At 43.4% G+C, this 25,502-nt stretch overlaps 1 protein-coding gene across 1 annotated transcript; it reads right to left on the reverse strand.

Annotated features, from left to right (window-relative positions):
* Positions 1–19,744: 19,744 nt before the first annotated feature.
* Positions 19,745–23,683, reverse strand: LOC124708105 (wall-associated receptor kinase 2-like). Its single transcript, XM_047239798.1, has 3 exons — positions 22,777–23,683; positions 21,676–21,837; positions 19,745–20,748 (listed from the first exon to the last, which is right to left on the reverse strand). The coding sequence occupies exons 1-3, from the start codon at positions 23,681–23,683 to the stop codon at positions 19,745–19,747; spliced, it is 2,073 nt and encodes a 690-aa protein (XP_047095754.1).
* Positions 23,684–25,502: the final 1,819 nt, after the last annotated feature.

Consider the following 25,502-nt stretch of genomic DNA (forward strand, 5'->3'; position numbering starts at 1 on the left):
TCATGTTGAGAATCTTGAAGTTGCGCTTGTGTTGCCTTTCTATGCTTATTGCATTATGCTTATATGACTTGTTTATTTACAAGATTCCTTTTCATAGGAAGTGGGTTAGGTTTAAATGTGTTTTGAATTTGCTTCTTGATGCTCTCTTTTGCTTCAACTCTTATTTCTTGCGAGAGTATCATTAAAATTGCTGAGCCCATCTTAATGGCTATAAAGAAAGAACTACTTGGGAGATAACCCAAGTTTCATTTTATTTACTGTATTGTTGAGTGTTGGAAGTTGTTTACTACTGCAGCAACCTCTCCTTATCATGTTTTTGTGCCAAGTAAAGTCTCTATGTTAAAGTTGATGCTAGATTTGGATTGCTGCGCAGAAACAGCATTGCTGTCTGTCACGAATTCGCACAGATCTCTCTGTAGGAGAGTAAAAAAATCTGAAACTTTACGTGAGCGATCCTCAGATATATACGCATCTTCCATTAGATTTGAGTTTTTCCGTTTGAGCAAGTTAAGTGCCCCTGAAAAATTCGTCTTTACGGACTGTTCTGTTTTCGACAGATTCTGCCTTTTATTTCGCATTGCCGCTTTTGCTATGTTAAATGAGTTTCTTTGTTCCATTAACTTTCAGAAGCTTTGTGCAATGTCCGAAGTGTTAAGAATGATTGTGTCACCTCTGAATATGTGAATTTTTGATTATGCACTAACCCTCTAATGAGTTTGCTTGAAGTTTGGTGTGGAGGAAGTTTTCAAGGGTCAAGAGAAGAGGATGATATACTATGATCAAGAAGAGTGAAAGGTCTAAGCTTGGGGATGCCCCGGTGGTTCATCCCCGCATATTTTAAGAAGACTCAAGCATCTAAGCTTGGGGATGCCCAAGGCATCCCCTTCTTCATCGACAACTTATCAGGTCACTTCTGGTGAAACTATATTTTTATTCCATCACATCTTATGTTCTTTACTTGGAGCGTCGGTTTGCTTTTATTTTTGGTTTGGTTTGAATAAAGTTGGATCCGATCATCCTTATATTGTAGATATTACGCTCCGCTTTTTCATATGGAACACTTGTGTTCTTAGTTGTGCTTTAATGTTCATGGCGAAGGTTGAAATTGCTTCGTTAAATTGCTATTTGGTTGGAATCAGAAAATGCTGCATATGGTTTGGAATAACTTGGCAATTGTTTGAGCTCTCATAGATCATGTTTAAGCTCTTGCATCATGTAGTTTAATATATTAATGAAGAACTACCGTAGAGCTTGTTTGATTTGGTTTGCATGATTGGTCTCTCTAAGTCTAGATATTTTCTGGTATAGTGTTTGAACAACAAGGAAGACAGTGTAGAGTCTTATAATGCTTGCAATATTTTCTTGTGTAAGTTTTGCTGTACCTGTTCATACTTGTGTTTGCTTCAAACAACCTTGCTAGCCCAAACCTTGTACTGAGAGGAAATGCTTCTCGTGCATCCAAACACTTTGAGCCAAAACCCATGCCATTTGTGTCCACCATATCTACCTACTATGTGGTATTTTTCTGCCATTCCAAAGTAAATTACTTGAGTGCTACCTTTAAAATATCATTCCTTTATCTTTGCAATATATAGCTCATGGGAAAAATAGCTTAAAAACTATTGTGGTGATGAATATGTAGTTATGTGTCTTAATTCTTATAAGTTGCTTGTTGAGCGGTAACCATGTTTCTGGGGACGCCATCAACTTTTTACCTTTGTTGGATATCATGTGAGATGCTATGGATGTTCGTCTTGTCTGAAGTAAGTGCGATTTCATGATCAAATGGTTTGAGTATGCATATGTTAGAGAAGAACATTGGGCAGCCAACTAAAGCCATGTATCATGGTGGAAGTTTCAGTTTGGACATACAACCTCAATCTCTTATGAGAATATTATTTGTTTGTTGAATGCTTAAGCATTAAAAGAGGAGTCCATTATCTGTTGTCTATGTTGTCCCGGTATGGATGTCTAAGTTGAGAATAATCAAAAGCGAGAAATCCAATGCGTGCTTTATCCTTAGACCTTTGTACAGGTAGCATAGAGGTACCCCTTTGTGACACTTGGTTGAAACATATGTCATGTGATGATAATCCGTGTTATCCGAGCTGATTAGGACAAGGTGCGAGCACTATTAGTACTCTATGCATGAGACTTGCAACTTGTAGGAAGTATTATGCATAGCACATATGAATTATTACTACCGTTGACAAAATTGTTTCTATGTTTTCAAAATAAAAGCTCTAGCACAAAAATAGTAATCCATGCTTCCCTCTGCGAAGGGCCATTCTTTTACTTTATGTTGAGTGAGTCTACCCACTTCTTTCTATCTTAGAAGCAAACACTTGTGTTAACTGTGTGCATTGATTCTTACATGTTAACTTATTGCACCTGTTATATTACTCTGTGTTGACAAATATCCATGAGATATACATGTTACAAGTTGAAAGCAATTGCTGAAACTTAATCATCCTTTGTGTTGCTTCAATGCATTCTACTAAGAATTTATTGCTTATGAGTTAGCTCTTATGCAAGTCTTATTGATACTTGTCTTGAAAGTACTATTCATGAAAAGTTTTGCTATATGATTCATTTGTTTAGTCATTATCTTTGTTAGCAATCTTTTGCTTCGGATCACTCCATTCATCTCATATGCTTTACAATAACGTTGATCAAGATTATGTTGGTAGCATGTCACTTCGTAAATTATTTGTGTTATCGTTTACCTACTCGAGGGCGAGTAGGAACTAAGCTTAGGGATGCTTGATACGTTTCAAACGTATCTATAATTTCTTATGTTCCATGCTACTTTTATGACAATACTTGAATGTTTTATACATACTTTACATCATTATTATACATTTTCCGCACTAACCTATTAACAAGATGCCGAAGCGCCAGCTTGTCGTTTTCTGCTGTTTTTGGTTTCAGAAATCCTAGTAAGGAAATATTCTCGGAATTTGACGAAATCAACGCCCATGGTCCTATTTTTACACGAAGCTTCCAGAAGACAGAGGCGGAAAGGAAGTGGGGCCACGAGGCACCGACACACTAGGGCAGCGCGGCCTGGCCCCTGGCCGCGCGGCCCTGTTGTGTGGGGCCCTCGTGTGGCCCCCTGACCTACCCTTCCGCCTACTTAAAGCCTTCATCGCGAATACCCCTGTATCGAGAGCCACGATACGGAAAACCTTCCAGAGACGCCGCAGCCGCCAATCCCATCTCGGGGATTCAGAGATCGCTCTCCGCACCCCGCCGGAGAGGGGAATCATCACCGGAGGGGCTCTACATCATCATGCCCGCCTCCGGATTGATGCGTGAGTAGTTCATCCTTGGACTATGGGTCCATAGCAAGTAGCTAGATGGTTGTCTTCTCCGCATGTGCTATCATTGTTTAGATCTTGTGAGCTGCCTAACATGATGAAGATCATCTATTTGTAATGCTACATGTTGTGTTTGGTGGGATCCGATGAATCTAGAATACTATGTTAAGTTGATTATCAATCTATCATATATGTGTTGTTTATGTTCTTGCATGCTCTCCGTTGCTAGTAGAGGCTCTGGCCAAGTTGATACTTGTAACTCCAAGAGGGAGTATTTATGCTCGATAGTGGGTTCATGCCTCCATTTAATCTGGGATCGTGACAGAAGGTTCTAAGGTTGTGGATGTGCTGTTGCTATTAGGGATAAAACATCGATGCTTTGTCTAAGGATATTTGTGTTGATTACATTACGCACCATACTTAATGCAATTATCTGTTGTTTACAACTTAATACTGGAGGGGGTGCGTATGCTAACTCGAAGGTGGATTATTTAGGCATAGATGCATGCTGGATAGCGGTCTATGTACTTTGTCGTAATGCCCTAATTAAATCACATAGTAATCATCATTGATATGTATTGAATCTTGATTTGTCAATTGCCCACCTGTAATTTGTTCACCCAGCATGCTAGTTATCTTATTGGAGAGACACCACTAGTGAACTGTGGACCCCGGTCCATTCTTTTACAACTAAATACATTCTACTGCAATCATTGTTCTTACTGTTCTTTGCAAACAAACACCATCTTCCACTCGATACGCTTAATCCTTTGTTTTCAGCAAGCCGGTGAGATTGACAACCTCACTATTACGTTGTGGCAAAGTATCTTGATTGTGTTGTGCAGGTTCCACGTTGGCGCCGGTTTCACTGGTGTTGCGCCGCACTACACTCCTCCACCGACAACCTTCACGTGCTTCTTGGCTCCTACTGGTTCGATAACCTTGGTTTCTTTCTGAGGGAAAAACTTGCCGCTGCGCGCATCATACCTTCCTCTTGGGGTTCCCAACGGACATGTACATCTACGCGCATCATACCGCTCTAGAGCGGTAGTACCGCCTCGGTACCGCTTCGGTATCGTAACTTAAGTTACGGCAGTACCGCTCTGGTACCGCTTTGGTGCCGCTTGGTATCCAGTAAGCTCTGGAGGCCATTGCGGTACCTCGAGCGGTACCTCAAGCGGTAGTACCGCTATGTGTCCACGTGGACAAGTTCTGTAGGGATTTCGAATCCAGAGCGGTAGTACCGCTTCCAGAAGCGGTAGTACCGCTTAGGCTGAAACTGCACATAACAGTTGGATTTGAGGAGCCCTATTTAAAGGGCCCTTCTTCTCCAGCTTGTTTTTTAGCTCTTCTCTCTCTCTCCTCCATTGTTGCTGAGCTCAAACTTAGTGGATCTCCCTACCTACCCAACCAATCTTGCTGATACTTTGAGGAGTGGTGGAGGAGACCCCGATCTATTGTTCTACCGAGAGAAATTTCACCAATTCGTGGTAGTCCTTAGTGGATCTTGGAGTTAGGGTTCCTATGGTGGGATCTTGGATGAAGTGCTCCTATGGAGGCTAGCTTGGAGTTGTGCTAGCCCCATAGGGTGTTGGGAGCCTCCTGGTGTTGTGGAGCTCGCCCCAACCTTGTGAAGGAACCACCGCCTCGACCGGTGCCTTAGTGGAGAAAGGGAGCCCCTTTGTGGAGCTCTCTTGAGGAAGAAGGTGAGGCCTTCCTTCGTGGTGTGGCCATCTAGTCTCTTGTGTGAGACTAGCACCTCGTCAACGCAGACGTACTCCCTTTTGTGGGAGGAACTGCGGGAAACAAATCCTCGCCTCGTCTTCGCGCCCTCCGGTTGTCCCGCTCCTTATCCTTATTACTGTTGTTTGGTTCCTTTGCTTGTTGCACTAGCCTAGGATCATATTAGGAACACCTCCATCACCAAAGCTATCACCTTTATCTTCCGTTGCACTAAAAACTGAAAAAGATTAAAAATTGTGTAGCGCCCATTCACCCCCCCCCCCTCTTGTTTGCTACGATCCATTCAATTGGTATCAGAGCAAGGTTTCTTGCTCGGGCTTAACCGCCTAAGAAATGGACGAACACGAGAATGGAGGGAATGGGTTCCTTCCCGGTGAGCAATCACTTCCACCATCAATAGTCGATAGCACTCCGGCTACTTCGGATGACCTCAAGAAATTGGAGTCATCCATTGTATCTCAAATGAGGGCTATGATGATGGAGTTGATTGCTGCCAAACCAACCCCTATCATAGATCCTAAGGCAAGTGTCAATGTTTCTCCACAACAAGTCAACACCCTTCCTCTTCTTGATTTTGTCGCGCAATCGACAAAACCACCTCGAGAAGGGGAACTTGAGGATGTTGGCACTTCATCAAAAGGGAAGGATGAACCACCGGTTATGGGACAATTAGGAGGTTATCATGCGGTGCCTCCACCAAGTGATTACTCCCTAAATGTCCCAATACACATGCCTCATATTTTGACTCATGGCTCACCACCTCTACTTGAATCAAATAGCTTTGAAAATTGGCAATTCTTGATGAAATCTCATGTGCGCAGCGCGTCTACCGAGCTTTGGCGCATCATTGAGGAAGGTTATTCACCAAGAGACCCAAAGAACCTGACAAGAAGAGAGGTCGTGGATGATCAACTCAACGCCACCTCCATCAACATGATTCACACGGCCGTCACACCCAAGGACCGCGCTCATATTCGCTCGCTCAAGACCGCCAAGGAAGCATGGAATAAACTTGACAAGCTCTTCCTCAGAAATGAGAGCATCCAAAGCTCTCGTTTCGATGAAGTGAACAATATGGCGGAAAACTTTGTCATGAATGAAGGAGAATCACCCGAAGAGATGTACCGGTGCCTTATCGCTCTCGCCGTACAAATGCAAGATCTTGGAGAAACATTTGTGGATGACCCTTGGATCAAGCAAAAGTTCTATAATGCTCTTCTTCCTTATGAGGAAGTGAAGTTGACGGCCATCCGCCAAAATGCCTCCTTCCGTGCTATGACATCCGATGAAGTCCTTAGCAAAGTCATCGCTTTGGACATCTCCAATAAGAATGCGGAAGATCTCGTTGCTCGCGCCCACAACGTCTGTAAGCCCAACCTTGCGTTGAAGATGAAGGATCATGAAGCTAGTGAGAGCGATGAGGATCCCATCGAGTGGGGTCCGGATGATCTCAAGGCGAATTATCATGAACACATGGCCCTTGCCGCCAAGAGCTTTTGGAGTGGGAACAAGACACGGGGCTCAAAGTAAAGAAGATACTCACCTCATGACTCTTCAAGATACTCTCCCACAAGTCCAAGGGAAGAGCAAAGGGGGAGAGCTTGCTACAATTGTGGCGACACAAGTCACTTTGTTGCCAATTGTATCTTTGAGAGAAGAGAAGACCATGGTGGAAGGCTTGTACGAAAGGACAAGTTCAAATCTCTCTCAAAAGGATTCTCCAAGTTCTCCTCCAACTCCGGTGACACCAAGGTCTCCTTCACCAAGAAGCCTAGAGCTTTCATTATCCGTGACGAATACTCCTCCGATGAAGGTGAAGAACACAAAGACAAGGGGATGAACAAGGAGGAAAGGGAAGTGGCCGCCATCGCCATCTCCACTCCCTTCATCTCCCTCTTCGACTCTCCAAATGAGAACCTCATCGTCAACAACTTCCATTGTCTTGTGGCAAAGGTATCATCGGAAACTCATGATGAGGAACTTGTGACTCAACTTGATGTGGCTCAAGATCGTGTTGAAGCGGAATTGGAAATTATCTCTCTCACTCAACTCATGAGGAAGAATGGTGCATGCGCATGTCTCTTGAAACTAGTGCTATTGTTCTTGAAGATTCCAACAATTACTTCATCTCCCAACTCATCGAGGATCAAGATCATGCTCTTGGTTGGTTGAGAAGACATAATGCAAGACTCTTGGATATCATTTCTCGCCAAGAGGAAGCCTTGGATGAGTACTTTCATTTGAGCAAGGAGAAGGTGTCATGTTGTGACCATGAAGAAGAGATTGCCGCTCTAAAGAGACACAAGGCCATGCTAGTTGAAGAGAATGATAGGCAAAATGAGTCCTTGATTGAGTACTTTCGCTTGAGTAAAGGAAAAGTTACTTGTTGTAACCACGAGGATGAAATTGCAACTCTAAAGAGGAGAAATGACAAGCTTAGGGTGATCAAGATCATGCATGAGGAAGCCTTGATGGAATATCATCAAGCTAGCAAGGACTATATTTGTCGCAACCATGAAGATGATATTGCCACCTTGGAAAGACAAAAGCGCTCACTCTTGATAATGAATTCTCTTCAAGAAGAAGCTTTATTGGAACATTTCCGGGTGAACAAGGAGAAAGAGGCTCAAGAATTCAACATTACTCATCCTCATCCGGATCATGTTCATGAAGTCAACCGTTTGAAGTCCAAAATTGAAAGTCTTCAAATCCAAGCGCAATACTTGGAAGGAGTCATTGAAAATAGAGATAAAGCCAATGAGGACTCTTGCAATGAAGGAGGAGTGTCTATAAAGCCAAAGAAGAAGAGAAGGAGGAGGATCAAGATAAAAAGGAGCATCACGATAGGGCCCATTGAAAAATGGGTTCCTATCTCCAAAGCTTGATCCATGAAGGTCTTTGCTTCCGGTGGTGCTTCTTTGGTGGAAGATGTTGAAGCCACAATTCTCTTGTCCGGAAGCAAAGAAGTTGTTGTCGCCCTCGAGCTATCTCATTCTATCTCTTCTTATGGCGTCAACACAAGCAAGCTTAAAGGTATTGGGCCTTAACAAGGCGGTGGCAACACCTGGCCTTGTCAAGACCCTTGTTTACAATGTTCATCGTTTTTCATGCTAAGGTCTTTGTACCTTTTACAATGATTTTGTTGTGGTCCTCTTGTGGACCTAGACACTCCGAGAGGCCCGTTCTCGGACTAATAGAAAATGCTTCTTTGTGTAGAGATCATGTTTTGTAGGAATTGCGTTGAAGAAAATGAACCATGAAGGTTGTCAAACAAGTTCAATGCAAGTTCTATAACATGATCCTTGCAAGAAGAAGCAACAACGGAATGGAGTTCAAGCTCAATATTTTGGATATCTTCATTGGCAAAGAAGGAATCCGTCATTTACTCCTAGCCATATTCTTACCCCAACTTCATGGGGTTGCCGAAAGTGAGAGACAAACCTTAGTTGGAGACACTCAAACATGATGATGGAGTTTGAGTCTATTGTGTGGTTGTGGTTTTGTGTGATGAGACTCTTTTGATGAAGATGATAGTTGTTTGGAGGGGGCGAAGTGCTTCTTGTGAGAAAGGAGATGCAATTCCCCCGATTACCGTAGGAAGGATGAGTGTTGGCACTCACCGACCTCAAAAGCTACCTTCTACGGGTTCCGGGGAAGGACGAAGTTCCATCTATATGGAGCCATCTACACCACAAGGCCAAGATTCTTCCGTTGAACAACCAAGTGAAAGATCACCTCTTCCACAACCTCAAGTTCGGCATAAACAACAATGAGGGTCAAGGCGAGGACCTAAACCATGATGAAGATCAAGGGACCACACAAGAATCTATCCAATTGGTCCATTCTCGCCGAGGTACTAAAGCGTCAAGACTATTTCATGACTCGGGCAAAGTACAAGACATACTCAAGAGCAAGATATGAAGAGGTCCAACGGTATAGCAACCCCAAGCACCTAGAGCATCGATACTTCCTTAATGAGCCCGACAAAACAATGGACTCATTCTCTACCGGCCAAGGTTTGCTTCTCTATCCTTGTGTTTCTCACCCAGACGTCGTGTCAAGAGTGGATAATACCACTTCTGTACTACATGTCTAGATGTAAAGCACGCATGAATATAGGGGGAGTGCGGTTTAAACTTATTGAGCTATCCCTCCCCCCATAATGCATAAAGAAATCCAAAGCATATGCTATTTGTCAACTAAGTGACTAATGAGCTTCATGTTGAGTTGTAGCCGTGAGTCCTAGATACATCTACGCGACCTCACACTACTAAACTCTTACACGGTGGCTTCGGCCACCAACCTCCTCCTTGAGGAGCTTTTGTTTCTCTTGATTTCTTTTCTTTCATTTGCTTTTGGTTTTCTTTTCTTCATGTTCTTCATGGGAGATTCACTCAAGCTTGGCTTTTCATGCTTTAATTCTTGCAAGCTTTGTTGAGTAGTACCTTAACTGTTCCGTCATCTAATCCTAAGCCATTACCTATCTCTTGAGCCAATTCAGTCTAAAAGTACAAGTCTACACCAAAATCTGAGTGTTTTTGAGCTGTGGAGGCCGGTACTACCGGTCCTCAAGCCGGTACTACCGCTTAGGGGCCGTAACCTGACAACTGTCAGAAGTTTGCTCCAAAGCGGTACTACCGCCCGAGGTACCGGGCAAGTACCGGTAAGCGGTACTACCGCCCCTATGAGCGGTACTACCGCTTGAACCTTTGACTTAAGGTACCGGGTGGGACGGGTTCTTCCCAAATCACCACTTACCCCCACCCACCACGAGTCAAAGGCGTCCCCAAGCTCCAAGACCTCGAGGAGACCAGCCCCGATCTCCTCCTCCAGCCATCCCCAACCAAATCTCCTCCGTGGAGAAGCTTCCCCATCCTCTTCTCCGCCATGTCCTCCGGTATGAACCCTACTCTCTCTCTCTAGGGTGTGTTGAACTCCCTAGATGCATAGGCTAGGGTTTGATGGGGGTTTGTGGTGGAGAAACTTTCTTAGAAGCTCTACATGTACGAGGATATTAGCTAGCAACAATGTGTGACACTATGAACTTCTTTGCCATGTCCTCAACCTAGATCTAGATGTGCTGAGCTTCAGCGGTAGTACCGCTTGTTCACAGGCGGTACTACCGGTCCAAGCGGTACTACTGGGTCAGGTTGCGGTACTACCGCTTTGACTAGTTTCACCAGTGTTGCTTGTTAGTGTCCTCCTTGATCTCTAACTCCATGGCTTGTGCACTTATCCCCTGTTCCCTCCCAAACCTTTGCTATTCACAGGATCATCTAGGCCCCGTGGTGGTGGTAAGGTCAAGCCCTCCTCTCGTCGTCATCGAGAAGACGAAGAGCAAGATAAGATTGTACCAACAAGGACCACCAAGCGTCAAAGGGATGCAGCAGCGGCAGCGGGCAAAAGGACCGTCCAGGGTCCTCAAAAATCTATGAAAGATATCAAGAAAGCCCAATTCTTCCAAGTTCGGGGGGTCAATCCTTACTTGGTGCCAAAGAACTCTCATCTCTGCGCCAACACCTTCTTCTACCACGCCGACAAAGAAAGGATTTACAATGATGTCTATGGGTCAAAGGAGTTCCGGTGTTGCCCTCAATACTCCATCAACATGGACGAGCTCCAAGCCAAGCCCGAGTACTTTGGGGAAGCACTCGAGATATGCGAAGAACAAGCCCGATGACTTTCTCTCACAACTACTCCAAGGAGATAATATGCCAGTTCTATGCCACTGTTGTGTTCCTTGAGGATGAGGGTGGTTTCCGCTCCTTGAAGTGGATGACTAGGGAGCATGTGATGGAAGCCACGTGGGAGGATTTTGCTAGAGGCATTGGATACGACCTAACCGAGTTTGACATCAACTTCTTCAGAATTCACCTCCAGGCCAAGCCTATGGCCAAAAAGAAGATGGCCAACCTCTACATCCCTGGGAGGATGTTATGTGGAAGTTCTTACAACCTCCTTCCCGTCTACGACATCATGAACCGCATCTACTGCAGCACCATCAACCCCAAAGACACCAACCATGATTAGGTGCATGGCTTTCTTGTGAACCTTCTCGTGCGCACCGATGAGATTAGGGGTAGTGGCCGACAATTGGATGTCACGGACTTCATTTGTCATGAGATGCGTGATTGTGCCTTCCTCCGCAAGCTCCCTCAATATGTGCCCTTCATCATGAGGCTCATTTGTCTCAAGTGGGATCGAGATGGCCTTGGAGATCTTCTTGACCAATGTCGCCCCAACATCACTATCCATAAGGAGAAGAGCCCCCTTGTCAAGAACCATGACCCTCCAAGGTATGGCAAGAATGAACCCAAGGACACCGAGGAGGAAGAAGCCGATAGTGATGACTCCTACTTCGTGCCTAACTCCGTCAAGACCAAAGGCCTCTTCGCCAAGCTCACCGCTAGCCTCAAGAAGTCATTTTGCTTCAAGGAGGACCTCCAAGATAGGATGTACCAAGCTCACCGTGACAACAAGAAGATCCGCCAACGCCAAAAGGCGATGATGAAGCACATGGGCCTCCCCATCTCCGAGGGCTCCGAGGACAACATTACCCCTCCCGGTGAGTGCACGTCCAAGTACACTTGGTCAAGTTCCGAGGACTCCATCCCCGAGCGCATCGTTCGTCCCTCTCCACCACCTCATGGTAAGGGCCAAGTTGAAGATGAAGAGGACGAGGACGAGGACGAGGACGAGGAGATGGATGATGATGAGGAGGAGAACGAAGAGGAAGACGATGACGATGATGATGAGGATGACGAGTGATTCACCTTGGGACGTTAGTATGCTTCTTCTCCCTTTTTGGTGTTACGATGCCAAAGGGGGAGAAGTTGGTCTATTAGGACGGGAATTTGCATGGGGATGCCAAGGGCTTGATGCTTCATTTTGGTTTTTCGGCCTTGGCATCATATTTTATCTCTAGTTATTCGGAACTTATTTCGTATGCTTGCTACTCTATTTGTGGATCTCCCGATCCCCCGGTTTGTATTAAGACTTATTCGTGGTAGCCTATATTGATCTTCATTATCTATCTCATATTGGCTACACCAATTCTATGGAGGCACTTATTGTGAGTTTGGGTTTTCTCAAGGCAAAGGTATGAAAAACTCGCCCAAATCTCCTATATGATCTTGTGTTTCCTCCATAGTGTGCATATGCTATTCATCTTGTCAAATATCCTTATTGCATATGTGCATGGTTTGTAGAATCTAGGGGGAGTCGTTTCTCTAGGATGTGTGAATTTGTATACAAATGCATATTTCAAATATGCACACATCTAGGGGGAGCTCCGCCAACTTTTTACAAATCAAGAGCCTTATCATAATATCTCTTGCTATGTTGCAAATTCTTGTGTTGTCATCAAACACCAAAAAGGGGGAGATTGAAAGAGCAAGATCTATATCCCGTGTTTTGTGTGTTTGATGACAACACTTGAATAATTCTAACTGTGCACAAAGATTGTCTTTGATAGATTTGCAAGTGTACGGTGCCCTCGCTGAATACACTATGATCGGAAGACTGAAGCGTAGCTCTTAGGTTTTCTGGTTTTGTGTGTGTGTCGCGAGGTGACATGGTAGGAGAGGGAAAGAGGAAAAAGCAGTTTTAGCCAAGCCGGTACTACCGGTACCAGGAGCGGTAGGTAGTACCGCTGTCCCACTGGTACCGCTCTGCAGTACCGCTCTAGAGAATTGCACTGTAAATGTCCCACAGAACAAAGTACGGTACCCTTGCGGTACCTCGAGCGGTAGTACCGCCTCGGTTCCGCTTCGGTACCGTAACTTAAGTTACGGCAGTACCGCTCTGGTACCGCTTTGTACCGCTTGGTATCCAGTAAGCTCTGGAGGCCATTGCGGTACCTCGAGCGGTACCTCAAGCGGTAGTACCGCTATGCGTCCACGTGGACAAGTTCTGTGGGGATTTCGAATCCAGAGCGGTAGTACCGCTTCCAGAAGCGGTAGTACCGCTTAGGCAGAAACTGCACATAACGGTTGGATTTGAGGAGCCCTATTTAAAGGGCCCTTCTTCTCCAGCTCGTTTTTTAGCTCTTCTCTCTCTCTCCTCCATTGTTGCTGAGCTCAAACTTAGTGGATCTCCCTACCTACCCAACCAATCTTGCTGATACTTTGAGGAGTGGTGGAGGAGACCCCGATCTATTGTTCTACCGAGAGAAATTTCACCAATTCGTGGTAGTCCTTAGTGGATCTTGGAGTTAGGGTTCCTATGGTGGGATCTTGGATGAAGTGCTCCTATGGAGGCTAGCTTGGAGTTGTGCTAGCCCCATAGGGTGTTGGGAGCCTCCTGGTGTTGTGGAGCTCGCCCCAACCTTGTGAAGGAACCACCGCCTCGACCGGTGCCTTAGTGGAGAAAGGGAGCCCCTTTGTGGAGCTCTCTTGAGGAAGAAGGTGAGGCCTTCCTTCGTGGTGTGGCCATCTAGTCTCTTGTGTGAGACTAGCACCTCGTCAACGCGGACGTACTCCCTTTTGTGGGAGGAAGCTGCGGGAAACAAATCCTCGCCTCGTCTTCGCGCCCTCGCGTTGTCCCGCTCCTTATCCTTATTACTGTTGTTTGGTTCCTTTGCTTGTTGCACTAGCCTAGGATCATATTAGGAACACCTCCATCACCAAAGCTATCACCTTTATCTTCCGTTGCACTAAAAACTGAAAAGATTAAAAATTGCGTAGCGCCCATTCACCCCCCCCCTCTTGTTCGCTACGATCCATTCACCCGGTCAGACCGGCTCCCACGCCGGATCAGCCCGGTCCAAACCGGGTCCCACGCTTGTGCCAGCCAGGGCGTATCCAGTAAGCCAGGACGCCCACCCGGTCGTCATCCGGTCCCTGGCCCGGTCCAAACTGGACCGGACGGTCCCAGGCCCGATCGACCGGATCCCAGACCGGACGAGTTTGAGTCTGTCTTGACCAGATCTATTCTGGGTCGGTTATTTTCGTACTTTTTCGACCTGAGGTCGTCCTGAACCCCTATATAAGAGCCCAGGACGCCCCCAAAGTAGCTTTAGACCATGTTTAAGATAAACCCTAGTTCATAGTTGATTGCTTTGCAACTCTATTGAATCTCTACACCGATTGCATTGATTTGGTGTGGAACCTCTGAAAGTCTTGTGTGATCTGCTGTTCCATTGGGAATTAGAAGGTTGCAACTTACCGCTTCATGGTCGGCGGCTACGTACGCAAGTGTGTGGAGTTGCGAATATCTTGCAGGGTTTGAGAGCTGTTGCATTGGCGACAGGGATCAATCGAGAGATCTTGTTGCGTCATACAAGTTATCTTCCACTTCATCGTCGTGTATCTCCGCTGTGTTCATCTCGTGATCATCATCACCACCGCTGCTTACTGAGAAGATCGGGCCAACCCCTTATCATCTTGGTATCAGAGCCTCGGGTTTCCTCGGTAAGCCATCCATAATCCACCCCATAGTTGAGTTGTGAGTGTTTCCTATACAGAAAAAGCCAAAAATATTAGGGTTAGGGTTTGCCATAGCCTTAGATTGCACTAATTTTGAGTTTTAATTGCTTTTTGTAGTTGTTTTTGCGTATCTTTTTCTTCCATCTAGTATTTTTAGGGTTTGTGTTTCCGCTTTCATCTAGAGTCAGTTTTTGTTTACTCCGAGTCCACATAGCATACAGTGTGTTTGTCCAAACCATAGCCACAACCTTTCGATATACGTGACTAGGAACTTCCCCAGAAGAGACTAGTTTTACCGCTCGACAGGCTGCTCATTAGGGTTTTGGTGCTTTGCATTATCTGTTGGCCGTGTTATCAAGGAGTTGAGTCATAAAAAAAAGGAAAATCGAAAAGAAGCAAAAAGAGCTACATAGCTGCGTGTGTTACAAAAAGAAAATCCAAAGAGAAAAAGTGTGAAGTGCTAGTAAGATCAAGTGAAGGCCTAGTTTACTTTTCTGCACCAGTAGTTGAGCAATCTTGTGTCTGTTTTCGTTGAGCTTTGTTAGTGTCTCTCAAGTGCATTGTAACCTTTCTTCCATATAGTTGCATTGCCACATTTATCGCCTTGTGTGAGTATCATTGGTTGTCTACGGTCAGCGCTAGAGCTTGTTATTGGTGCAAATAGGTAGCCCACCTACAGCCCCACATATATCCTGCTTTGTCGTGTGGTTGTTCTTATACCCTTCATATTTGCTTCGCTATATCCCTGCACTAGTTGTTACTACAAGTGGTAAGCAACACTAATATACTTTGGAACGGTAAGATTTCCTTTTCTTATCAGTTTTTGAGTGAGTTGTGAGATTACCACCATATATTTTTGATTTAGTGCACTAATCTACTAACCATATCTGCTAGTGATGCTAAACTTGTTAACTAGGAAAACAAGAATCTTATTGGCTATCCAAGAGTTTTTCAATCTTCTAATTATGATATGAAAGATCGTGGTAATGCCTCATACTTTGATTGTGAGGTTCGCTAAGATATAAGTCTAATCCAAAAGGAGTATATGTTCTATTATGATGACATACACGTTGATGGAGTACGAACGAAAAATATTATGCACTAGTACTCTGTCTAAGCTGGTACTAAAGTTAAGGGAGATAAAGATGGACATTTAAATGTCCAAGGAACCATTTAAAATGATAAGATAATGTCAATTCCTTATGTTTCAGCTGTCAGAAGCAACATGTGTTTTCAAGTATGAACACATCCTATTTATGATCGGGATGATTGGCAAAGACACAATAAATGCAGCAATAGACCGCTGGGAACGCCGCCAAGAGGTCTTGCGATACATGCAAGATAATAAAGTTTACATGCTTATTAATAAGATGTCTGGTAACCTTGATATCGTGGGTTATATAGACATTGTTTTGCAAGGTGTGTGGATATTAAGATTCCCACATCATGTTAAATCCTCACCATCACACGTGGAGCTATATCGTGGAAAAGATCCAAAATGATTTGATGGCATCAGTAATGATGCAAACTATTATGTGGCATGTTAAGAGGCTATGGGAAGGTTGTATGTCGAAGAAGTTTTGTTTCCGAAATTAAGGTGGTAAACAACATTTCTAAAACCACTTACTGCATTATGAACACGCAGTTTTCTATGCGAGTAACAACAAGTAAAATAGTGTTGCCAAAACCATATTGACAATATGTTTCGTGTTGTGAAACATAGAATCCAGGATCAAGCCATTGATGTTAAACATATTGATATGTTTCGTATGGATCCGTTTATTGAAGGCTTGTCACCCATATTTACGATTATGTTGCCGGCATGGGTTGCTCGAGAGCCTATTGATTCTGGAAATAAAGAGCTTCAAATAAACCAACTCCCATAAAGTATTATGTTATCTATTTCAAGATATGATGGTGTACTATAAGTACCGAGGTTCAGGGGCATGTCTTTGGCCACTACAACACCTTAATTTGGTATGTTATTCCTATTGAGAATGAACTTATGATGTTTGTTAACCTTACGATCAAGGGGGAGAATGTTGAAATATGATCTCACGGTATAACAAACCGAGAGAGTAAGGAGGGAGATCAAGTCCTCTCCCTAACATTGGTGGCTTGATCGGAGGCACCACCCAACAAATCTGGTTTGGTCACTCTTCGCTTAGCACCAAGTATAAATAGGAGGTTATGCCCCTTGCACACTTAGGCGAAACCTCCAAAATACTCCAACACCCGATCCTAAAAAATGTGCTAAGAGGATCAGAAGGCCAATTCCACCGCTGGCCACCAGGAGGGTTGTGCCAGCGGCATCCCAACACAATCATCGACATGGGCTACGCCATATCTGCATATGGCAGGCAAGTGAAATCTCCAATTACCTGTAAGTGCATCTCCTAATCTCTGTGTAAATATTGATTAGATGATCTAAGTATGATCAGCTTATGTGAATGTCCCCACCCTAATGATGAATTAGTGCTAACACTCCCTTCTCCCCTAATCCTCTTGCCTTTGGGTGTTTTTTAGATAAGGGGTTCCCCCAATTTAAAAAAACCATAGTAGTATGTTATTTATTATATAATAAAGTTACCTAAAGAGAAAGGCAAAAGAAAAAACAAAAACAAAAACTGCAAGACAAGCAGTAGCCGATCAAAAAATATAACACCACATACAGTGCGAGATATATGAAAACAGCTAATTTGATTTAGAACACAACAGACGAGAACGTAGAGCCTCCAGACCACATCAACAAACTTACGTATTCTCCTTTAATCCTTTGTGTATGGGCAGCCTTTAATCCTCTTATATTCTCCCCTAATCCATTTGTTTTTTGATCTCCAATTCACGTGGAGTTGACGGTGATGGTAGAGAACTCAATAATGGAGCAAGCTTTTAGTGATATTTTTCCAAAGCACAATCTTTCAATGGTATTTTTCTGAAATCTGGTAGAAAACCAATTTTCCCTGAAGATTATTGTATTATTGTTCGCGTCGTGGCAGCGTAGCAATAGAAGGGCATGCCTCTATACTGGGGAGAGTTAGAGAGATGTGTGCGGAGGAGAGTGGTTGTGGGCTATTGGGCTTGGGTCCTGCCGTGTCCTCTCGCCTCCATAACAAAAAACATTCCAAAATTTTAATTCAACAAGTTAGGATATTCTGAAAGTATTTCTGATCCAGAACCTGCTAAAGCCATTGCTATTCTCAAAGTTCTCCATCTGGCTCATGAATATGCATCAATATCTTCTAATCTGTGATTCATAGGCTGAAGTCCCGAGCACCTGAAGGTTCCGTATTCAGCCCTATTCTGAGCGACATTATGTACGGAGTATGAGGTTACATTCTTGCCTGCTAGAGCTAGTGATATTTCACATTACAAATCATTTTCTTATCCTCTTCCTATGGAGCATATGCGTGAGAATATTTGTAACAATATTGATATTCATTTTATTAAATAAAGAGCCGAGCTTGAAAATAAATACTAACAGCTTCAAGTTCAGTCATCGGTGATCACTGTGCCATATTTTCCCGCACAAGTGCTATTTTGATGTTGGGTGTACTTGCATGTTAGTTGATCTAGTCTTCAGAGATGTCCAGTATGGTAAGCATCATTGTTTCACTACAGCTTGTATGAATTATCATGTCTCTTTAGTCTGACTATTAATATGTAAATTTGAATTGGGTTTGAGTTCGATTAATACCGTGCACGTCTTGAAGTTCCCTTTTTTCCTTTCTTGATCTTTATCCCAGGCGAGTATAGCCTCATAATATCACATCCTTCCTGAACTCAAAAGGGTAAATGTCTCCAATCCACTTCCAACATTCTGAAGACTCTCTCGAAAAATAGACTCTGGCCCATAGCTCTGAATTTCAGAAAATGATTGAACTCTCCCACATCACCTGGCTTCAGTAGACGTCGACCATTCTCCCCATTGCTTTCTTGTCTGAAAATTCTTTTTCTCCATTGACTTCTAGATCAATAGTTCAATACTAAGTCTCAAAAAGCTCTCAGGAACCCATGATGTCCTAATTTGTTCTAATGCGAAAAGGCTTCATGAATCGTGACTGGGTTGCTTCTTGCTGCGTGCTGACATGAATTGGCAAAACTCAATGAGGTCGACCTGGAAAAAATCTGTAATGAAAAGTAGAAGAAAATGCATTCTAGTTTATCATGCATATGCTTAAACAATTAAATCAAGGTTAAGTGGAAGCTCTTCATATTTTATCCTAGGAGACCCATGATAAAGCATCAAGGCAAAGCCTCCTCGAATACATCCCTCATATCCATCTATTGCTAAGAAACCACATCTTATTCAACTTGAGAATTGCTCAGATTTTTTTTTCGAAAAGGGCAGATCGCAATTAAATGTCGTCGAAGTGCACGACAAGCTTATGCATCTCTTCAGCAATGAAACTCCAAGAACATCACATCTGTTCCCAGCCAAAGTAAAAAAAGAACCTCATCAATTAATGTGTGGCATTACAAATTATGTGTGATCCTCAAATTGCAACATAAATTTACCAAAAAATTGAAACCTTTGTCCTTTTCAGAACAATATATAATACAATATATCCTCAAATTACTCTGGTGCATAATCAGAAGGAGTCACTGAAACTAGCAACATATTAGCAACATACGCTTAAGAATAAGAAATCTACACTCATGAATATTCTAGCTGATTTTAGAGCTTTTGACTAGATATTTTCATCGAATAAACTGTTTACAAATTATCACATTGAGGTTTCTTGGAGAAAGAGCAGACCGAAACAATTGCACACAGAAATTTAATTAATTAATCAATACATTTGTTCAAATAAAACACAACATTACTCACTGTAATATTACAATTTACTGGAAATAAAGATGGCCTCCCTCCTTATCACAATAGCAAATACAACAAGGATTCAAACAATGATAGTTGCCTATTTTATTGAACATGGCATACAGGTTGTGTAAACTCAACTCAGGAAAGCAACTTATAACAAAGATCTATTTAGGGCATGGGCAATGGAAGCGATAGAAATCGTATGCATCATGATGTCATCACGGTGAGGCCACAACATGAGCCAGGTATCCTGCAACGACATGATCTCAAGCTAGTCTTATTAATTCTGGGGCTTGCGTTTTTCTCTCTCCACTCAAAGTCATCTTCTTCCTCTCTTCTCCCATCTACTTTTTTCTTCTCTCTCCTGCTTTTCTTGCTTTCCCGAATGGAGCTGCTGCCTCTTCTGCAGGAGACTCTGACAGACTGCGAGGCTACTAGTCTGACAGTCCAAACCTAGTTGGCCATGCCCTTAATGTGGCAAGGCGTGCCACAACATCTGTCATTGATGGCCTGTGGTCCACATCAATATTAAGACATTCCACAGCAATCCCTGCCAGGACCTCAAGGAGCTCCAAATCTTCTGTTGCTGCAATTTCCTGATCAAACAACTCTGTTGCTTTCCTCCCTTCTTTGCGACATTCAAGAAAACTCGCCACTAAGCTGTTATTGTCTCTGTGAGTGGCCTTCTTCCTGCTAATGACTTCTAAGATGACAACCCCAAAACTGTAGACATCACTTTTTTCGGTCAATCGGCCTGTTTGTAGGTAGACTGGATCCATATAAGTCATGTCACCAATGACGTTTGCGGTGTGGTCCTTGTCTATTGCAATTAACCTTGATATGCCAAAGTCTGAGAGCTTTGGGACAAAATTGCCATTCAAGAGTATATTTGCCGGTTTAACATCACCGTGCAGGATTTTGGTGTGGGCTTGTGAATGCATATAAGCTAGTCCATGTGCTGAGTCTTTAATAATACTTAGACGCACATCTAAACTGAGAGGCACCTTGTTGTCACCCTTGTGAAGAATGTCATCCAGGCTTCCTTTGGGGATGAACTCATACACTAGCATGGGGGTATCCACTTCTAAGCAGCAACCTATGAGCTTAACGATGTTCTTGTGGATGACTTGAGACTGGATGATGACTTCATTTGCAAATTGTGTGCTCTCCAGAACATTGCTGCGAATTGGTTTCTTTACTGCGACAAGTTCATTATCAACAAGCCCCTTGTAAACTTCACCAAAGCCACCTTTTCCGATTATATTATCACTCTTCAAAATTTTCTTGAGCTCCTCCTTTTTGAAAAGCTTTATAACTTTTGCCTTCTCTAAGGTTAGACCACCATTTTTCTCATAAAACTCTTTGGTCTTCCGCCTCTCTTTTCGAATAATAATGAAAAATGCCATGAATGCGATGACAAGAATACCACCTATTGTACCTACATGGATAAAGAAACAAACTTCATTGACTAAAATTTGCGATTATTAATATCTCCATTAAAGAGAATAAGTTATGTTAAGCGTTGCAAACCTTAACAAAAAAATACTCCTTCCATTCTAAATTGTAAGACATATAAATCTAGTCAAAAGTCAATGTTCTCTATGTTTGACCAAGCTTATAGACAAACATATGAACATTTGGAATACAAAATTCATACCAATAGATCGGCTGCTGAATTTAATTTCATGGTGTACTTGTTAAATTTATTAGATGTTGATATTTTTCTCCGCATTTATAGTCAAACTTCACACGATTTGACTTTTTACTGAACTTATATGCTTTGGTACAGAGGTAGTAGGAAGTTACCGAAATTGAATGTACAACACATTTCCGATTCCACATGATATAAGGTATTGTTATCCGGTGACTAAAACTATGTTTAATTTAGGTCAATCTTCTTAACTCCTTCTACACATAACCCACCCACACTCAGTTAGACTCTAAGAGGGTTTTAAACACTCCCCCTTTTTCTTTCTATACAAGGCTACTTCATATTTTGAGTCTAACTTTGGCTAATAATTTGACAAATGAATATAAATTTTTATATCAACCAAAGCATACCTTTGCATTCCTGTGTTTTTTAAGATGTTCCAGATTACCTCGCATTAGGTAAGATTTAAGATTTAAATCTCAACCAATGATTGACAGAGGTTAGTTGGGCTTTAATTTTAGAAAGGTTAAGAAGGTGACAGATCCTTGGACCTTGTTTACAAACACAGAGTGGGTATACAAAATACAGAGGGGCTAGATATATATACATTAATTGTTTGTGGTGTGTAATCTTATGCGATGGAGAAAGAATAATATTTAGGAAACATATAGTCAGCAAAATCTACACATAGAGAAGTAAGTTGTCTGAGGTTACCTATGCAAACCTGTGCAACTAGTGGGAACTTTCGAGTACATGGTATGATCGTCGCGTCATCGCTTCGGTAACCTGAAGGACATGTACATCGGTAAGATCCTTCGATGTCCTCACATTCACCTTTGCATGGATACTTGGTTGAATTTGCACATTCATTTATATCTGTGTCACAGAAATTCACAAAACTATCATTAGGACATTGAAGAAAATCTTAGTTCTAGGCACGACGTAATTTGTATTAGAAAACCTTCATCAGACTTCTCTACTATTTGACGACTGATGAACACACAAACTCTTCATAATTTGGCGACGCAGCTGGGTCGGAGCGGCGAAAGCTCACGGACGCCGTCACGGACGCTCTGCCGCTTGGCCTTGGACCGCGGGAGATGTCTGGCGGGGCTGGGCTTGGGCGCGCAGCGCCTCAGCCGCCCTCTCCTTTGCCGCTTGAAGCGCCCTCGTCGATCCAAGGCACGGTCAACGGGGGGGGGGGGCTGCACCAGCCACTCCTCCCCCTAAGGTGGCAACCGCTCAACGTGCCATGTCTGTTACCCCGACGCGTAGGAGCACGCGGCATGGGATGACAGTGGATGGTGCCGAGACCACGGACGAGGACTCGATGGCCAAGGCCATGAGACGCAAGGCGCCGTCAAACCTCGACTCCGCAGGTAATCTACCGTTGTACGGCTACGGTCCGTTCATGGTCACCGCTTCAGCGCTTGGAGGACCGAGACCTCTTTACGGAGGTGTCTACACGGTTGGAGAATTCCGCCAAGGAGTTTATTTCCCAACATGGGTGGCTGCATAGTCTACGGATAGCGACTCCTTCACCATGATTTGTTTATCTCTTCAGAGATCCCTTTGTACTTGTTTTTTGTTTGGATGGTGTCCGTGAACGGCTGTGTGCATCTTAGTTATGCAGAGGCCGGGTGTATTACGACAAACTTTGAAGTAATAAAACGCTCTTTTTCGAAAAAGTAACAAATAGTTTCAGATAATTTTGTACATGATGCATATTTCATACAAGAATAAAGTGTTAAAATATGGAGTGACTGAAAAATCATGAGAAGTCGAGAAAGGTTTAAATGGAGTAGTAATACTTACTGGTGCATCCATTGACAACATAGGCGTTGCCCTCATAGCCATCGTAGCAGCTGCAGTTGTAGCCAGGCCCATTGATGCTGTTAACGCACTTACTGTGATCGCTCACGCAGGCGTACTTCGGGGTGGTGGTCTTGGCCGCTTCGGTGCACGATAGTATGTCGCCGGAGACAGTGACGTTGTCGCGGATTGCCCAGTCTAGCCACACCAGAGAGGTCCGGTTTGGGTCCCTGAGGAGGTCTGAGCGCTTGAAGGTGTAGTTGGTCCTGTCAACGAGGAAGCCGTAGTCGCATGGGCTGTAGTCCATCATGCCATTGTGTTCGTACGTGGTGAACTTGAAGAAGTTGTCGGTGAGCCCCGGAGGGACATCGACGTGGCAGCACCCGACGCCTGCGCACAGGCCGTCCTGGGCGCTCGCCGAGTTGTTGCAGTAGGACATGCACCCTGTGTAGAAAGCGTAGGTGTAGTTGGTGCCGTCGGTCTTGGTGCTCGACGCCTGTGCAAAGGTGTTACAGCCAAGGACGACGACCATATTGTGCGTGTTGGAGATGCGGTACACGCCTTCCTTGTTTATGAACGTCTCACCATAGCTAGAGTCCTCATAGTTGCTTGGATCGGAGGCGTTGTAGCACTTAAACCCGACGGGGAGCCTCACCAGCGATTCAGCAGGATCCACTGAAAGACGCACCACCTCGAAGGACGTGCCGGTGAGCACAGGGCCGTTGTTGATGCAGTCGATCTCGAAGCCCTTGCGGGAGCAGCCGCTGCCGATGCCGAAAGGATAGGGGATGTCCACGCTGCCGCAGCTCGCCTGGCAGCCAGGAGCCACGGTGAGGCTCTCGGCCGTCTTGGTGGTAGCTGCTGCTGCCGCCAGTAGCAGAGCGGGAACCAAGAATAATGGGGTCGACATTGATTAATTGGACCAGCTAGTGCCCTATGAACGCTCTAAGTGATCACCTACCTGTTATATAGTGTAACGATCGAGTTGGTCAACAATCTCTCAGCCAATGAAATGCGATTTCTAAGTCCGTCATTTATTTTTGTTGTTCCGCTATCTCTCTAGAGATATGAAAATTATACGCGCAGAAGAAGACTAAGGCCTTACCTAATGCACATTATAATAGGCAAAGTGCTGACGAGGAGTGTAAAGTTGCATTTCACCTAACATATAACCCTCACACACTACTGTACCGTATAGATTTAGGGGCATTTCAAAGTGCTCCAATAGGTAGCCAAATTGCCCCTAATTACTTTTAGGGCACTATGAAAAATGCCCCCGATGCTTCTGTCTCTAATTGAAATAGGGGCACTTTGAGATTTGCCTCTAAAGGTTTTTAGGGGCACTTTGAGATGTGCCCCTAAATATATTTAGAGTCACTTCGAGATGTGCCTCTAAAAGCTTTTAGGGGCACTTTAAAATATGCCTCTAAATGTATTTAGGGACACTTCGAGATATGCCTCTAAATCTATTTAGAGGCACTTTGACTTTTAGGGACAGATTGAGATTTGCCTCTAAACATTTTTAGGGGCAGTTTGAGAACTGCCCCAAAAAGCTTTTAGGGGCACTTTGAGATCTGCCCCAAAACACAATTAGCGGCAACTCTAAGAAATGCCCCAAAACATAATTAGAGGCAAATCTAGGAAAATGCTTCAATATAACAATAGAGGCAAATATAAACAGCAATGTATGCACATAATCCAAATGTACAAATGTACCAGAAAAGTATCCAACCCTGTAATACATATACATAATCCAGAACTCTATATAATAATATAACACATCATAACAAATCTGTAATACATGTAACTTCACAGCATTCTAAATATCAGGTTTTCAGCTAAAAGTTGAAGTCAAAACTGCAAGCTTCCAATCATGACATAAACAATGCCATCGGTAAGGCCTAGAGTGAACTGAATTGCTTTCGGAGTATGTGCCACGACCACGACAGGATGAACATTTGAACTAGAAAAGAAACAACATATCAGTAGTTTACTCAAAATTCAGTTAATCCTAATTTTTAGTGGCAAATACATGACTTGCATATTATAAGAACATATTTTACAAAAAACAAACTTGTGAGTGGTCAAAACAGATTTCATAGAATAGTTATTTTGCAACTTCACTTCACACAGTAAGCATACAAATCAATACTGGTTCAAATAATACATGACCCATGCCTCAATTCTAGTAGCAACTCAGTTTCACAACAGCCTACTGATCTTTAGGTATTTTTATTCACATATATTATGTCCACTTCCAACTACAACTGTATCCGAAGTTCATTTCAATCTATGATTGACATGTAGTGCTCCACACTCAAATCCTTCTTTTAATATGGTAGTAAACTGGCAGTACAATACAACTATAAAACTCCCTCAAGGATTTCGTCAATAATTTTGAAATACGCCTAGCCTTATACAAACGCCATTCATCTTAATAACCTTAATTTTCAAAGCACGCAAGTCACGGTATCACCAAAATCATGATAACATTTTAGAGAAGATTAGGTCGAACATATGTAACCAAAGCGTTAAAGAGCAAAACATACATCTCACTTATCGGCAGCACCACTGGTAAATAGGGAAGAGCTCACCATCTCGCTGAAGAGAAGATTAAGATATTAAAGCATGCAAATTATCTTAATATAATTCACAGTACCAATAGTTGGAAACTCCATATGATGAAGGGAAACATGTATTCTTTCCAAGAAATATAAAGTAAACCTGAT

The sequence above is a fragment of the Lolium rigidum genome, chromosome 1 (genome assembly GCF_022539505.1).
Source record: "Lolium rigidum isolate FL_2022 chromosome 1, APGP_CSIRO_Lrig_0.1, whole genome shotgun sequence".
Classification (NCBI taxonomy): Eukaryota; Viridiplantae; Streptophyta; class Magnoliopsida; order Poales; family Poaceae; genus Lolium; species Lolium rigidum.

What these genes read in the sequence shown, in the direction of transcription:
- LOC124708105 (XM_047239798.1), bottom strand. Translation starts at nt 23,683, where the DNA reads ATGTCGACCCCATTATTCTTGGTTCCCGCTCTGCTACTGGCGGCAGCA. An exon ending in TGTTGTCAATGGATGCACCA is followed by an intron (nt 21,838 to 22,776) that starts GTAAGTATTACT and finishes TCTGTGACACAG; the next exon opens with ATATAAATGAATGTGCAAAT. An exon ending in AGTTGCACAGGTTTGCATAG is followed by an intron (nt 20,749 to 21,675) that starts GTAACCTCAGAC and finishes TTATCCATGTAG; the next exon opens with GTACAATAGGTGGTATTCTT.